Source organism: Fundulus heteroclitus, unplaced genomic scaffold (genome assembly GCF_011125445.2).
Source record: "Fundulus heteroclitus isolate FHET01 unplaced genomic scaffold, MU-UCD_Fhet_4.1 scaffold_177, whole genome shotgun sequence".
Classification (NCBI taxonomy): Eukaryota; Metazoa; Chordata; class Actinopteri; order Cyprinodontiformes; family Fundulidae; genus Fundulus; species Fundulus heteroclitus.
In genome coordinates this window covers 30,001-48,078 of record NW_023396589.1, presented here as the reverse complement: position 1 = coordinate 48,078, position 18,078 = coordinate 30,001, and the positions used below count along the sequence as shown (strand labels likewise).

The 18,078-nt window shown below is 38.3% G+C and overlaps 1 protein-coding gene across 1 annotated transcript in view; it reads left to right on the top strand.

The window, feature by feature from the left end:
• Positions 1-18,078, top strand: part of LOC118556276 (astrotactin-2-like) — a gene marked incomplete at its 3' end in the record, with an annotated part of 301,412 nt that overhangs the window by 260,250 nt on the left and 23,084 nt on the right. The window contains exons 8-10 of the mRNA XM_036129494.1: positions 3,943-4,027; positions 9,441-9,515; positions 14,745-14,882. Coding sequence (XP_035985387.1) covers positions 3,943-4,027; positions 9,441-9,515; positions 14,745-14,882 — 298 coding nt within the window. The remainder of the gene's footprint in view (positions 1-3,942; positions 4,028-9,440; positions 9,516-14,744; positions 14,883-18,078) is intronic.

Below are 18,078 nucleotides of genomic sequence, written 5' to 3'. Positions count from 1 at the left end.
GATGATCATTATTGAATATACCATTTTTAATGACAAAAGCACTTACTTAAAATATAGATTGCTTATAAAAAATAAAGTTAGGCAAGTTTATTTGTGTAGAATCATTCATACACAAGGTAATTAAAACATTTACATGAAAATTAAGGTACAGTGAATTACATAAAACATGTGAGGTATGTTTTACCATCCCCAAAATATCTATCTGTCAAGTCTTGTCAAGTTTGGTTTACTGTGCGATTCCCCACTTGAAAGGGATAGTTTCTACTATGAAACCTAACTGGATTTCACTCAAAGAGCCTTCACTTTAGCTAATCCATCTTTATTTTTGTATGATGGTCATCATAGTTTTTAGCCTTCCAGTGATATAGGTGAAAAACCTCAAAAGAAACAGAAGCACATCTATTACATTTTGAAATTAACAAGATAAATACATTGTGAAATAATGAATCAGATTTTCACCCCTTTAAACAAATTATTCCAAAAGTATAATAAATGCCAAATATTGTATAGTAAAATTCAACACCAGTACATACATTAGCATATTTATCGACATTTTGTTAAATATATTTTTTGTGAAAATTATATTCAACATTTATTCATTTTCACTTTCTACCATATACAATAAACACCAAGTGTATTTCTTCTTTTTTTTTTAACTCGCTTGATTTGATTTGAATATTAAAACTGTTCAGTTCAACAATCAATCAGAGTCCATGTGCTACACCAATGAGATTCAGGAAATAAGAAACAAGATTGTGAGGCTTACCGGCCTCACAATGTCCTTCACAGTTTGTAGAAAACCTTTGCACAGTTCTGAATTTACATGTGCTACCAGCTCTGTTTGCTTATCATGCTCTGGCACTTCTTCAAACAGGAGTGAAAGGTCAGTCCCACCAAAGTACCTGCACTCTCTGATGGCTAGGAGATTGAGTCCACCTGGTTCTCATCACTAACCAGCAGAAGCCGCAGAAAGGTGCAGCAGAGGGGAGTGGCTACCTGGTAGTTCACCGGAACACTATCCTTCAGATTTCTAAGTTGAAAAGACAGCAGGAGCATAATGATTAGGCTAAATGAATGTCCTCTAGCACTGACTTGATCAAAGTCTGAGGAAATTTCCATCATTCTAGCGATCAACCACTTGATATGTGCTATTTGGATTTTTAGATCAGGGTTGATGATCTCAAAGTCAGAAAAAATATTTTTGACTTGGAACTGTGAGATTCTGACTTTTGAGGTCAAATATCACAGAGCAATACTTAATATCTGTGTTATATTAGAATAGATTAAATTAGAATAGAATCATTTAAACCTCTTTTTGTTAAACGCTGTGCCATATTTTAAAAAGATAGGTTCTGTAGATATTGCTGCTCATTTAGAAAGACATTAAAGAATCACGACGGAAAAAAACCTTTATGTTGCTACTCCTCTCTACTCACGTCAGTTTTAAACCTATGGGCTCAGTGGGTAATTAAGTAAACAACTGATTTTATGGTGTTGTGAATTAATAATCAGCATGGGGCAGTTGGCTTCATATAGGCCCTTAAGATTTCATGATACATTCATCAAACTACAGAATGGGATACATGCAATCTTTATTTATTTTCCTGTGAGCAGGTAACAGCTGCTGAAGCGATGCATCTGGTTTTCATATTGTCTGTCCATCTGCCTCAGAGTTACACTTGGCATCAAAGATGAGCTGAGCAACATCCCTATTTAAAGCAAAGCATTGTGTTATTGCGACTGCAGCGTTGTGTCTGAATCATTTTAATTGGCCAACTCTGTGGCCGTATACCAAACTTATATAACAGCTTTATAATTTGGATTCTACAATGTCCACGGTAAACATCATCCACTCTCCTTAGAAAACTCATCTCTGAGGTAAATAGAAACTGCTTAGGAAAGGCTGATAACCTTGATGTAGCATAAGGCAACCCTGTATCAATCCTTCCCCTAAAGCTTCACATGTCAGTCTTTTTCAGTAGGTTCATCTTGATAAATTAATTTGAAACTACGTTAAAAATAGCTATGTATTTCAAGTTCATATTTCTGATTGCGGCAAAGAGCTGATTAAAACAAAAGTAAAATAAATGAACAATATGTAATAATGTTTCAAATCAGAACAAACCAACCCTGCTCCTTTAACTTTCTCCCGAATTTGGGAAATCTCCTAAGACAATAACAAAAAGGAAAACCAAAATATCTGTCTACTGAGAAGCAGGCATGTCTACTGTCTCTAAAATTGGTTGGGGCTCATTTTGCATGGATTTCTGCACCTGTTCTGACATAGAGGAGCTCCACCTGAGGCAGAACAACAATGTCCACATTATTCTTTTCGAAAACCTTAACTCCATAGATTGTCTATGGTACTGAGGACAGGTAACTTTGTTGTGTTGGCAAATTAAAGAAGATTGTCCCATGGTCACAAACCAAGTACTACCACTTTTTGGTACTCTAGGTACTATTCTCAGACGGAGGAACCCTGAAGGGCTCTAAAAGTTTTTGGTGGAACACTGTGCTGACTTTGGACTTGATAAAGCACACTGGGCCAACACCAGCAAATTAGATGGATCCCCTAATCATCTTTGACTGTAAAAAATCTCCGTGTCAAAGCTAAATATGTCTTTCCAGTCTTCAGCCACACTCTGGGACATTGATCTCCATATAAAATACAAAACAGTTTTTTACCCAAAAACAAGACTTTGCACCACAGTCCAGTCCTGTTTTCCATAGCCCAGGTAAGAAGCTCCTGATGTTTCTGGTTCAGGAGTGCCTTAACAAAGGGGATGGACCAGTGTAGCCCATGTCCTGGATCCATATGTGTGTTGTGGCTTTTGAAGCACTTACTCTAAACTAGACACATTGAAAATCTGTTGAAAAAGCTTTGCTTCACAATTCCCTTCAGGCTGTGGTTATTCCTGTTTCTCGTGAACTCTTTTCAAACACACGTTTTCCTTCCACTCAAATTGCCTTGAACCTGATTGGATACAGTTTATTTGGCAATGGCCTTCAGTGGCTTACCATTCTTGTGTTGGGTTTCAGTGACTTTCAGCTGGATAACTATCAGCTTGTCAGCATTCGTCCAGATTGAGTAGGCCATAACAGGTTCACAAATAAATTTAACATAGCTCTATGTGATTTGTGTAATCTTTATACAGAGTTTCACTTTTTTAAATCTAATTACTGACATCATTTTTTATGATGATCTAATTTATGGAGATTCACGTCAGTGATCACCACAGTGACCTTTTAAAGGATAATCCTTAAGTCTCATGATTTTTGTGAATGAAATATGAAACACAATAGGCCACTTGACATTTAGCTGCTAGCTGGGTGGAGCAGCACCCATAAAAAAACCAACACCAGTGACACAATTGGCTGCTTTGCTGGCAGCTAAATGTCTTTGTTGATTCTGTGGTGTAGGCTGTCCTGTCAGCTGGACAGGATTGAGCCAGGATTCTGTACAACGACACAAAACTCTTATGAATGTTTAGGCCTTGTGAGGAAAAAAAGAAAAAACTTTGATGGAACGCTAATATGAAACGGAGACTTGGCTACTTCTCTGTAGGATCCATTTTGATGAAATGTAGACGTGTGCATTGGAGTAATGTTGTTGTTTTTTCTCTGAAAGAAAAAAAGGGGTCATTATCTAGGAAGTATCCTTTAGTTAAACAACTAACCAGCTGTAGAAACATGGGGGTCGTATATCACAATGCTTTGTTTCAGCAAGACCCAAGAGAATAATATGCACTACATCTAGGTAAATATTTCATCAGATACCTGCTAATATGATTGGTTTCACTTTAAATGTGCGTCATCTTTATCTCGGTGAAGAAAATTGATACATCTTTAATGAACGAGGCAACCTTAGCCAAATTAAATGGCAATGGATTCCATCAGTAAGGGGAAGTTAAATTTGCCTCTGTGTTTCTCCCTGTACCACAGGAGAATGCAGCTGTCATGAGGGTTATTCTCCAGACCCTGTCCATAAACACCTTTGTGTTCGTAGTGACTGGAGTCGCAACGAAGGGTAAGATCTTTTTGCTCATTTCACTCACACCTGAAAACTTACTTCTACCTGAACACTCTTAGAAATGATTTTAAGGTTCATAGCTTCAATTCTCCTGGCACCCTTCAGCTAATATAACAAGGCTGTTTTTAAATTAATGATTTTATTTCAGCTAAAGCAAATTCTAAAATTGTGCACTGTTATATTACCATGTTGTAATATTAGAACAATTTAAAATCCAGATAAAAAATGTATCTAAATTTTCAGAGGAATGTAGGAGCTTATAGTAAAGTGTTGAAAAAACATATTCCAGGAATGCGCAAAGTGTACAAAGAAAATAGGATGGACATTGTAGTGTGTAATTTGATAAATCAGCAGGAGAGGAAATAAAGAACATGATGGAAAAAAAGTCCCTGCAAAGTAACCAGATGGGAAGAAAGATAAACCCCTTCTCTTATTCTGAACTTGCTCGACAATTAGCTCCTTTTCCCAGTCACTGGTCACATTTTAGTCCAGCTTTGCTTGTCACTAAATGCTCCTTCCAAGTGTGTAATATGACTCTGCCCCTTCACGTACACAGCTCTCTGTCCATCTCTGTCAGGAGGACAGAGTAGTTGGACTACACTGCCCTGTTTCCAACATAGGGCCAAAATAAACGTAACTGTTATATTGAATTAACTTACTAGGTTTATTACTGCTAGAGTGTATTTCGGGTGCGAGCTGCCTAAAGGCTCCCGCATACTCGGGCGTACTGTGCGGAGCAGCTCAGTGTATCACACTTGGTGTAACATATAAAGCAAATCGATGTAAAGACTTCTTGCTGTCAAGTCGTAAAAATTAAGCTATGTACACGTGGACCTCTGTGGAGTGAACTATGCCCGAGAATGTGGGGGTCTTTACATGAATGCACTTCTTGTTTCGACATTACAGTCAGGCAGTCTTGTAGACTGCTCAAGGGGTCCAATCAGATAGTGACACAGTATCCCGTAATGCTCTGAATATCCATTGAGCGAAGTGGCTTTGTTGCCAATGTCGTACTTGCACATGTTTACAGATTTTTGAGCGCTTTGCACCACATGAAACCAAACAGTAAGCACAACAGTAATCATATATAAGGATCACCAGATTAAAAGGCTCATCATCATTTTTTGAGAAAATGTAAGGATTTTCAGTGCGCCTTATTATCCGAAAAATAGGGTAGTACTGGTTCCATCAAATCTGAGCTTTATGAGGATATGGCAAGAAGAAAGCAAAAGTAGCCCCAAGAATTCCAATTTCCAATTCACCACAATCTATGTAGGAAACTCCCTAATTTTGTCAAAGAAGGTGCTCATTTAAGACAAGTCTAAATTTGTTTTTTCTATGTGAGGCAGGAAACTAATACTGCACTTCTCACAATGAACCATAGGGGTGGCAGCATCATGCTGGGGGTATGCTTTTCTTCAGTGGAGACATGGAAGTTTGCCTGGTGAGGTTAGGAAGACAGGCAGAGCTAAACAAAGAGGAGGAAAACTTGTTGGAAAGTACAGAATAGGGCTGTACAGTATATTGGAATGTATCGTCATCTCAATAAACTAAAGCACTTTGAGTGGTCAGTATGACTAGAAGGGCAGTATAAATTCAGCCCATTCAGTCCATTCAATATCAACAATTTCAATTTATCAAAGTACTATTTGGAGTGGAATAATTGTTTGCTAATACATTCTAAGTGTTATGATGAACTTGTATTTTACATGCCAACATAATATTTAGCCAGCTGGATGGAATCTCACTAGGGAAGATGCTCAAACTGGGGAAAAAAGGACATTGCTCAAAATGCTGAAGGTCACAGAGTGATGGAAATACAGATGAGAAAGAATGACTTAAGCATATTTCACAACTCATACCATCATTGCAATATTTACCAATTTTATCTTTCTTTCTAAAAAAAAAAGCTAAGTAAAAATGCGTTAATAACATGATAGCTGAGAATATTGGCTTGACAAAAAGTTAACTAAGTGGGGGGTGAACTAATACAAATGCTGGTCACAACTACTTTCAGAACTGTTCTCTTTTTATTCTTATTTCCCAGGATACAACTCTGTGTTGGTCGATTACATATATTGCCAATAAAAAAAAAAAAAAACGATGGTGCCGCAAGGGCAGAAAAATGTGTCTCATGTACGGAGGCTTTGTCACATGTCATTCCCTTTCTCACTCCTCCCATTTCCAAATAAAAGCCACTAGAGTCACAAAAATAAAATAAAAAAGACTTGGGATTGCCGCCTGGCCAAACATTGAAGGGGCTGAAGGAGCATGGTTACCTTTTTAAACAACTGTATAACATAGGCCTCGTTCCCACTGCAGGGAAGTGTGGCCAAATCAGATTTTTTTGCTTGTCAAGTGACCATGTCATGCTTTTTAGAACCACTGGGAATGCTCGGATCTTTTCAAGTCACATATCGAGTCACAGATCTTTTCAAGCCACATATAGAAGTGGCTCAAATTTGAGCCGCATATGAATCCAATTCGTATTTAATCTTTTGTGTGAGACTCCAGTAGGAACAACCAAGGTGGATTTGATGCTTCTTTGACGTCACTTTCAAACGGAATTTGTCCCAACTTTGTACCAGTGGTGGCAGAACGTGACGTCAGTTAGGATTAGCAAGATAGATGGCAGCTGCCTGCCAAAGCACTGCTCAGTGGAGGGACAGTCAGCTGTTGAACCTCATTAATATATGCAGCAAAACTTCTGCTTCAGCCAAATTGGGCGCCCCATATAGAAACCATTTGGATGAGTGACGTAGCACAAGGCTGTGCAGAATTTGTGTACAATCCTGCACAAGGAGGACTTTGCAATGCCGAAGAGGTTTTCACTCGTAATCCATTGTATTGCATTTCAACGAGGGTAATGTGTCACCATCTGCCCCTGTTGCAATGCGATACAAAGTTATACAAGTGTTTTTTCTTTGGAGTAGAGAGGAGAGGTGCTGACATTAAAAGTTGCCCTCAACTTCCCAAAGCTGTGAATGAACGGTCTCTGTGAAGTTGTTAAAATCCCTGCCCTTCCATTCCTGGCTGCGTCCCTGCATCCAAATAAACCTCTGTGCAACCAAAGCGCAATAGAATGCAAGAGTTTCAGTCTCTTTTTATTTGTGTGGTTCCCCCTCAACACCCGCTGACACAATAAATGGCTTCCGTTGGACATTTTAACCATTAAACACTTTTCTTCCACCTTTACTGAACCGAAGCGTACTGGGTGTTAAGTCGTTATCATTTGTCATTTGTGCGTGCGGGTCGGTTTGGAGGCGCAAGCAGTTCAAACTGGAGTCAGATATCGGCAGCGTTTTCAAAGAAATGTGAACAATCTCGCAAAAAAAGAAAGAAAAAAAATTATTTCAGAAAAAATCGGAATTGAGCATTAAGACCTGCAGTGGGAATGTAGCCATCCTATCCCAGCATCATATGAGATGGCATGTACAAACTTCACCAAAACTAGATTATACAAAAGAACAGAAGTAGCAGCAATCTCAACAGAATGACTAGAAATTCTAAATAAAAAAAAAGAGAGAAAAAAATAGAACTGCAAGCAGTTATGATAGGGGCCCAAGCTATCCTCAGCAAATCTGCTACTGTACATGTACCTCCTGAGGGAATTTCCTTCCCATGAACTGCAAATCTGGCAAATATCGTCTCTACCACTGTCCCTCTGAGTGGGTTATTATATCAGAAAGGCACCCCAGCAACACAATAAGATCTTTGTGTGCCCAGGGGTTTCACATTCTTGGATAGCTCAGATGTTTTTGAGGCTGGGTAATTTTGAGGGGTTATGACTAGTCACCGTTATTGTTACAGAAGTGAAACAGGAATTAGGATCCCAGCTGGAGGTTAGTGATCGTAAGCCCAAGAGCCAAGTGGCATCTCCCCTTGGTAAAACAACTCTAGTCTCAGAAATGTCACTATATTTCATGAAATATTGTTTTATAAACCTTTACACTGCTGTCATATTTGCACTTGATGGTTATTTACACAGAGGATTGTCAGGCTGCAGTTAATTACAATGGCCTATTCATTTTAAACACATCCTTTAACACATAAGGTTGTTAGCATGTCCATGTATGTCATGTAAGAGTTACGCTGTGTAATACTCTAAACTAAATTGTTTATCTGAATACCAATATTACATTTCTGTTCTCACTTTAACCTGGTTACAAATTGTAGTTATAACGGCCAAATACTTATTACAAGTCTGGAACTTTTAATTTGGCAGAGATCTACTATTCTTCTATGCTGGTCTTCTTAAAACTAGTTATTTGGGAAACTAAACTCTGTTTCATAAAAGTAAATCCCAGGAGGCAACTACTGTATGCTGCAGGTAAGGTGTTGACCAGTCATCAGCACTTATAAGAACCACCTTCAAGAAATCAAAGCTATCCCTTTAAGAGACCAATACATTAATTATTTTTAGTAAATAATGCCTTATGCAGTTTTGTTTGTATTTTTTTTTTTTACTTATGTTCAATCAGTTGACATCAAATATTAAAAGTCTTGGGAGCCTGAAAAAAATCGTGCCAGCTGTAACATATAGATGTAACAGCATCATTTTGTGTGGGCCTTAGGCTACAGAAGGTAATGGTGCACTTAACAAAATAGATGGCATTATGAGGAAAAAACATTATGGGAAAACACTGAAGCAACATCAGCCAGGAAGTTAAAGCTTGGGCCCAATTGGGTCATTCAAATGAACAATGACCCTGATCATACCACCAAATTTATTACAATGTGGCTTGTCAGAATATAGTCCATGTTTAGAGTTGCTGTCATGAACCCTTGATGATCACAATATAATTTAAGATTTGTTTGCCGGGCTCAAAAGCTGTATGTGAGCAAGACAGCCTAACTAATTCTAGTTATTTCAGGTGCAATAGCTCAAAATTCCAGCAAATTATTGTGAGAAACGTGTGGATGGACAGTCAAAAATGTTTCATCCAATCCATACAGTTCTACTGAATACTAAGGAAATGGATGTACAATTGTAATTTGGAGAAAGTTTGCCAAACGGCAAAATAATGAGTGAGAGATTTCTGGGTTTTTTTCAGCAATTCTAACTGATCTAAAACTTTAAACATTTACTCTGATCTGACGCCAGTGAGAAAAAACAGCTATGTGTTGTTTTATACAGTGTGTTTAAATAGCTAATATAAATGTTTACTTTAGAAATATGTATTCTTTGAAACAGGCATATAGGGGATTTACTGTCCATACTTTTGACTGCATGACTAAATTACATTTTAAAGCATCAGGATCTATCCATAACATTAGTTTATATCACGGTAATGTGCTTGAATACATTTTTAATGACGCAACTAAGTCACATATCACTGTGAAATAATAATCTGAAATAAGTAATGTTTTTCCTTGTCCTTGTGTCCCTACTTTTGTGTCCTCTCTTAAGTCCTTGGCCATATGCTAACTTGGAGAAAGGCTACGACCTAGTCACAGGAGAGCAGGCCCCAGAGAGAATCTTCCGGTGAGTCCTACGCCTCGGTGCATTTCTTGATCATATGACTTGTGCTAGCCATCTGTGGGTCTGTGGATGCACAGGTGCCATGTTCCTGACATGAATTCACATGTGACTTGCATGTGTGTGACAGAGTATACAGCTAAGTATCTGGCAATGCATATAAATACAGCTGTCCTGACAAAGAGAGACACCGCATGCTTGAATAAAGCCTTGCCAGAGGGGTTTTTGTGTTTTTTTTGCAGAATAGCCCAAGGAAGGCTTGTGGAAGGACTCATTTGAAATGCTTTTACTGCCATTTTTTGTTTCACTCCCCGGTCTTGATGGGGTCATTCTGTTTGACATTTTTCATGAAGTGTAAAAGACAAGGGACCCTTTCTCTGTTGCCTAGCTCCTTTTTCTTAACCAGCTAGCCCCCTCGAAAACACAGAAACTGGTGGATGTCGTAAAAGTTGATAGATACTGATTTTGTGAAATCGAACTCCTATTTAATGCTCCCTAGACCTTCTTTTTGTAGGTAGGAGGGACTCTTTGTCGCCGTAGCCTCGCTCCTCTGTATGCTGACCTTGCAGGCATGGCTGTTCAGGTGGAGTCCATTATAAGAACCGATGCACTAAATTCACAGCCTGTCTTCTGCACAGAGACACACTTCAATGTCTATGGCTGCGCTGTCAGTTAAAAGCACCACAATATGTTTGGGATCAGGTAGCACACAGAAATTCAGGGAGTAACCAAACACAAAGATTCAGTTGCAGTGCAAAATGCATTCAGCCTTGAACACGCCAGCACAGATAACAACACGAGCAAGTTAAGTTGCAGCAGTAAAGTGGAAGCCTGCATTCGTCTCGATTTGGACCCGTTTCATATCAGCGCTGCTTAGAGTAGGAAGTGAGAAGACTGCGATGCTCCTTAGCATAACAAACTCAGTACTCTATGTCAGTGAGGAGAGAAGATTTATCGAAACAGGGATTAGATTCACAGTTGGTGGGCTTTCAGTAAAAGCAGAACTGCATGAACAGTGAGAAATAAAAGCATCTTTTGATGTACCAGCTCCTCTCAAGGAATGGATTTATATCATTTTTTTGATCTGTCAGATATTGAGCAGAGGTCAGGATAAGAGAAACGTATATAAATTCTTTGATTCAAATCAGGGGATTAGCAGCATGTTGAAGATTTTTCATTGCAGGGTTTGAGGCGGTGGAGAACACTGAAACTAAGTGTCCTGTTGACCATTTGTTCTACACACAAAGGTCTATTTAGCTAGTTCAATTTCAGCCCACACAAAGAAATCAAGGTACAGAAATCCTTCTTTGTGGTTCCAGCGGTAGCCTTCTGCAGTACAATTGCTGTACCTTGAAAGTTGGCAGACTTTGTAGGTTTGCCTCTGTATCCTTGAATTAGTGAATATGCATCCCTTCTGGCAAAAGTTTAGCTGCATGTCCTGGTAGACATGTCCGTTGTGCAGCTATTCACGTTGGCTTGGCCGCCTGCTCAAACCAAATAATTCTCAGGAAAAAAAAATCACTTTTTGCATATTGACCAGTGGATATCAGCATGCATAACAGATGCTGAACCATCTAACAGCTTCCTCTGATGTTTCAGTCACTGTTACTGCTCCACAAAATTGTATTTCCAATTTTGTGCAACATGATCATTCATCATTCCCAAGAGGATCTGCAAGGCCTTTTTTTGTGTGTGAAATGCACAAGTAGATTAAATGAGCTGTATGTATTTGATGCTTCTAAATCCCAAGTGAGATCAAACGTGTTGACAAAAGCAAAAACAAGACAAAAATAAATATATAAGGCATAATCTTATTTTACTTATTTGATAAATTTAGAGATCATGTAAAATTTTAAATTGTGTAAATGTTAGAAATCATGTAAAATATGAGTTTCTCTATATAGATAATAAAAACATGTCTAAGTAACCATAAAGAAGCAAAGTTACAGTTTTAACCTTTATATAGGATAACATTTAAGTTTACTTATCTGAATTACATTGGTAATATTAACACTTTAACATTGTTTATTCTACAACATATAGCAATCAAATAAAGGTTATGTTTTGTCCCTTTTGTTTGATCTCTAATGACTTGTAATAATTATTAAACTTATCAGATTTAATTTTATAGTTTAGACATGTAAAAATTAACTTGTAAGATTTTTTTTTTTTATTTTGATAAATGTTGATACACCAATTTTAATACCCATAAAAAGAAAATAAGAACATGAGGCTATAGGTTATCCTAGCCATACAGCTGCAAAATAATTTGTTTTTAAAAAAAATTATGAAAAATATTACTGTCTTCTAAATTGGCTTCCTGGTAGCTCACTAGAGATTAACTATATTGACAAAGGTCCTTGCTCGTCTGCCTTCATACAAATATCAAATTGAGGGTCCAACCTCTGAAGCTGAAACAGCTCAAACTCTTGAGTGAAGAATATACACAAGGTTTAGGATTATGTTTATGGGACTTTATGACCATTCTTTCAAAAACACATTTGTAGGGTCAGACGCTGATGTTGGGTCAAAAGATCTGACTCATATATTCTGCTCTTATTTATTCTGAAGGTGTTCTTTCGGGTTTATGCCATGACACTGTGCTGGCCAGTTAATATTTCCACACCAAACTCACTCATCCATGTCTTTATTGGCCTTGCTTTGTGCACCAGTGCACAATCACATTGGAACAGCAAGGAACAATCCTGAAACTGTTCCCACAAAGTTGGTAGGAGGAACATTTCCAAAATGTTTTGATATGCAGAATTATGAGTTCCTTTCACTGGAACTAAGCGGCTGAGCCCATCTTCTCACAAAGGGCTCTACAACATAATTCCCTCAGCCCCAAACTTTTCTCTTGACACAACACAGTCAGGCAAGTGCTGCTCTGCCAAACCCAGGCTCAATCATTGTATTACCAGACAGAGAAATGGGAATCATCCCTCCAGAAACCAGATCTTTCCTGCTTCAGAGGCCAATGTTGGTGTGCTTTGCGCCACTGCATTTAATGCTTTGCATTGCACTTGTTGATGTAAGGTTGGGATGCAGCTACTTGGTCATGACAAACCATTTCATGAAGATCTAAACACATTCTTCTTGAACTAATCAGAGAGCCACATGTAGGCTGTATGTTTGGACCTCTTCATCCTACTAAAAGTTGGTAATCTCTACACCCTTTGCTCCTCGGTGCCAGTGACGTGCGCTAGGGTTCATAGCTGGTGAGGCACTGACGTCATCAGAATCAGATTTACAAATATATATACTCTACAGAGTAGACTCATTACAATGTGCTGAAGGAAACTGATTGAGCCAAATAAATTCACCAAGAGACATGGAAAAAATATTGATTCTTTGATGAAAAAATAATAAATTATTTTTCATTTGGTTGGTAACAGTTTGAGTTATGATGGATTTTTACATTTGTAACACATTCAAAAACTACAACCCACCTTTTGCACACATTTCATTACAACAACAATACATGACTAATTATCGCTGTCTTACCTCTACTTATAATTTAAGTCCATGCGGCGCTCTTTCTGCACAAAAATATCGGTCATTTTCCGGTAAAAGTCATCTTCATCTTCTTCAGTTTTAAAAGTCTCTCAGTCTGAATGGAGATCACTGCCAGGGAGGAAAGCCTTCCTTGATCAGTCCTGTTCCAGCTGTACGTTTTGAGTCTTTTAGTGCTTTACTTGTTTAGCATAACTCACTAATAAAACATCCATAATTTGCTGTCACTTTACAGTTTTGGGATCACGAGCGGTGTCTCTTGAGCGCCCCCTGCCTAGAGGTCAAGGAACTGCCGGCCTGTTCTTTGCCGTTTATGATCGCACAGCAGCACACATAAACATGTTACCTACACATAGTTAGATGACCAAAACACAATTCGTAATCCACGTATATTGAATTGTGGAAAATCGCTTCATAACTGTTTAAACAATTGAATTTATTATCTAGAGACAAGAAGATGCATTCACAGAATGGAAGCCAGCGCAGTCAACATGGGATTGCGCAATCCCAGGGGAGGCCAAGCTCGCTGCGGCCTCACCGGCTTCGCTATCAAGCGCCACCAAGGATTTACATGAAAAATAGCAAAACTTTCACAATTTTAAAGAGAATATGATCAAAGTTGACGAAATTAGATGAAAAATTAAAAAGACTGAGTGAATCACAATTTATATTGTTATCATTTACCATTGGTCCTGCTCTGTGATGTTACATACCACTTTAAGGCTTGAGTTGGTATTGCTCCCATTCACTTCCATATTGCTATAATACCACTAACCCATAACTCAGTGCTTAGTAAGAAGTAAATTGCATGACTGGACCTATTGCACAGGTGGCATCCTATGCTATGTGAGAGACCCATTCTTTCACAGATGTTTGTAAGCAGCCTGCAGTCCCAGGTGCTGAATTTTATCCACCTGTGGCTTTGGAAGGGATTCAACACCTGAATTTATTGATTTAGATGATGAACTAATTCCTTTAGAAATATAGGGGATATCCAATTTCAAGCTTAAAAAACCAGATGTAAACTGAATATAAGCATGTCTAACATATTTTATAAATGCACATTGACTGAAGCAAACATGATTTGGACGTGTTCTCCCATAAACTACACAAAAATAAGGGAATAGGTTTAAATAAAAATACACAAAGCTAGACACCCGCTCATGACCTGATTTTTCTCATTCGCTCACTGTCTGTTTGCCATTTAGAAACCCCTACTACAGGCCACATTGTTCAAAATGCAGTTGTTCACACAAATGGTAGGGGCAAGTTTAAAACAGACACGTCAAAAATATTACATACAATATGAGCTGAAAGCCAAATGCAACTCCAAATTCCATCCTTTTCTTTGGGGTAAAATGGGGGAAAAAATGACATGTAACACTTACCAGAACTTGTTATTTTAATTGGCTTAGAGGGATAGAAGTTATAATATGTTTCTTTAAAAGCGTAAAAGTTATTCACAATTACGTTAAGATAAATGTAAGATGAAACACTTTGACCCTGAGATAAAAAAACAACATATTTGAATGTGCCTATATTTGGAGCAAGCAAAGATTGTCAGCAATTCTTTTTTTTTTTTTTTTTTTACTCCCTCACCACAGATGAGCTACTTGTATCAAATTGAAGTTTACATGTATGCACTGGATAAGTGATGTTTTTTTTTTTCTAGTTCATTCTGTCAAAATGTTCACTTGAGCTTCTGTTTCCATGCTTGTCCAGATCATTCTACAGTTTGGGGCAAGGATTGTGGCTGCCAGTAAGCAAAAGCTTTGTTGTGCCACCAGTGGAGCTGTCAATCAACCCCATCGCCAGCTGTAAGACAGATGTGTTGGTTACCGAAGATCCAGGAGAGGTCAGGTAAGCTGGAACCAGCTCAGAGCACAACCAGCCTGGGGATGGAAGTATACAGATGTTTGAACAAGTAAAATGTGTGTTTACAGTGCTCTAAACTCTTCACTTAATGGCTGGGTTGACAAATAAATGCTGGCACGGAGCATCCAAGCTCCAACATTGTTGGCGTTTAGACGACGTGTGCTGTTTTCATAACTCATGGATTAGTGTTGATATTTCTAATCTGACATTAAGGCAGAATTGCATTCCCTATTGCAGCCCAGCAGTGCTGCATATGTAATGCTGGCACAGTGCTGCAATTTGTCTCAATGTTTATTACAGCAGTTATTTTATTCATTTATTTAATTTACCAGCGCATGTAGTTGGAACAAAACTAGGCATTGTGCTTCACTTAAAAGTTTGAACATAATAGAAAAAAATAGCATACGAGCCGTAAACAATTCCACAATTTTCTTTAGTCAGCCATCAGTTAAGGTGTTAAATCAAACAAAAACAAAAAAGATTAATTAAAATATCAGGAATTGTTTACACGTTATAAGGATTGGAAACAAAACCACAAATAGTGCAGCTGTACCAACAAGCTTAGTCAACCCTACAGGGCAATAACAAAATATTTGCAACATAAAACGTCTTGTGGTCCAGACAGCCATAACCCACTGGCATTCACTAATCTTGCTGAAATTCCCAGAACACATCTGAGAATAAATTAAGGATTCACATAATCGTCTCTGTGTGGAACACATATAATAAATTATGTGATTTATTTTAAAAATCTATAAACGAAATGTTCTGTCAGACATTTTTCTTTCCACTTTTCACACGTTGTAATAATAATAAATGTTTTTAGGTTTGCAGTGAAGTCCTGTGACTCATTTCATTTTGTTTTCTGCAGCTGATTTTGCAAAATGGATTTGAAACTTTCATTGGCACATGAATGCCCATGATTCACGCTCTTAAAAGCCTTTCTTGAAAAGGCTTTAAGAGTTTGGTGGTTTTAAAGCCTTGCTTTTTTGTATCTGTGCAGACAAATGGAAATTTTAAAGGAAGAAAATGTAGCTGCCTACATTTGCACTCTTACTTTTAACACTAGGCACCATAACATTGGAGTTTGGTCCAAATTCAGTTTCTATCAATCAAAAGCAATGATTGAAGTCAAGCTGACATCTAATTCCTAATTTTAAAACAGAACAGTCAAGTTCAAGCAATCATATAATGCCAACTGGTTCAAAGTTATTATAGGAAGCCCAGCCAGTTATATTAATTCATGAATTTTGCAGCAAACCCTTTACCTGACTCCGCCAGATAGATTTGCTCCGCATATCCATCTGGAAACCTTCCGTTGAAGTAATTTTGGGAAGGGGCGAAAATACTGGTTAGCTGATTGGCCTATGTTGGTGATAGACGGGCCAAATAAACCAATCAGATTCGTCGTCGCTCGTAACAGAGCGACGATGAAAACACAACCACAAGCCAAGGTACTCTTGCCGCTGCAGGTAAAGGCTCGTTCGCTCAGCAAAGAAATACTCTGTAATTCCGATAAAATTTGCTCGATAGCCACGCTAACGCTAGCTTCATCGGCTGAAGCCGCCATGTTCTTTAGACTGAACTGTCGCGCTTCCCGTTGCGTCACACCTCAACCCGCCTCAAAGCCAACGCTGATTGGACATTCGTTTGGTGAACGGCTCCAAATTTTCTTTAACGGAGGGTAGCCAGACTGATCTGCGAGTGAAACCTTAAAAGCTCGCGAGATCAGGATGGTCTCACGAGGCTAGCAAACCCTCATCCTGGGCAAACATGTGGTGACAGTGGAGATAAACCGCCCCCTTTTTAACAGAGATAAACTTCCAGCACAACCAGTTTCAGTATGGGATACAAGCTGGGTTGGGGGGTGGGGGGTTGAGAGAAACAAGACAGACACAGGAATATAAAATTAAGCAATGATCTAGGATTGCATTATGTGGGAAAAAACAGAGTACGCATAGTTAATATCTCCATATGTCCAGGGAAACAGCACATTTAAACACAGAAGCACTGAGTCAGTAGAACCTTCTGTGGAAGAGAAAAACAAACGGAACACATCAAATTAATTATAACAGCTGTAATACTGGCAGCAATAGTTCCTTCAATGCCTCTGAAAAGAGAGTTAAAAGAGGGTGCGAAGTGTATTTTAGAGAGAGGTAAATATTTCAAAGTTAATGGCTGCAATAAGTTTTTATAATGCTTGAATAAAGAGTAGCAGGAGAAAACAGATGCCTATGGAAAAGTAGTTAGTACTTCCCCCAGTAGCCAATAGCCTAACTATATGCTATATATCCACTCACTCCCCTCTCGATGAGGTACTTCATGGCCTAGTTTCAACAGAGACCAAAACATTGATGAAAGATTTTGGAACATATTGAGATTCCTAATATTACACAATTTCTTATGCCTTTGCTTTAAAGAGTGGTTATATAAGCTATTGTGTCCTTTATATCATCTCAAAGCAGTATTGACATCAAGTCGATGCATTTTCTTTTCCCACTGGCACTCATTGGATGTTTTCTCTTTTTCAGATATGTATCTGTATACCTGAGAGATAGTTGTGTGAGAAAATCCCAATCTATCAGAAGTTTTCTGAAATGCTTATGCCAGCCCATCTGGCACCAACAGTCGCATCATGTTTAAATTAATTTAAGTACCATCTTCCCCATTCCGGTGCTCTGCTAAGATCTCAGCAAATCATCACATTTAGACGTCTAAATGCATTTAGTTGGCCATATGACTGGTTGATTCACCATTTGTGTTAGCATGCACTTTAAAGAAGTATTTCTGATTAAGTGCATGGTGAGTGTATATACAATTGAAGAAAACAGTGCAATTGTATATTTTGAACCATGAGTAAAGTAAGGCTGCCAGCTGAAATACCTCATTCCACACTTTATTATTGAGTATATGTATTCTGGTGGAGAAGAGCTACATTTCTTTTTTTTCCCCCCTGGTTCTTTCTCCTCAGCCAATTTACCTCCTCTTTGAACACCCTATGGAGAAATGAGAGAGTGCACAGTCACAGTTGTATACTGTATGCTTTCACATTATTGAGTTTCTTGGAACAATCATGCCCAATAGTCACACTCAGCACCAGCAAAACAAAACCGTACACGGTGTAAAGTGACAAAGGCCACACTTGAGTGGTGATTGCAGCTGACCTTTACTGATTGGAGGT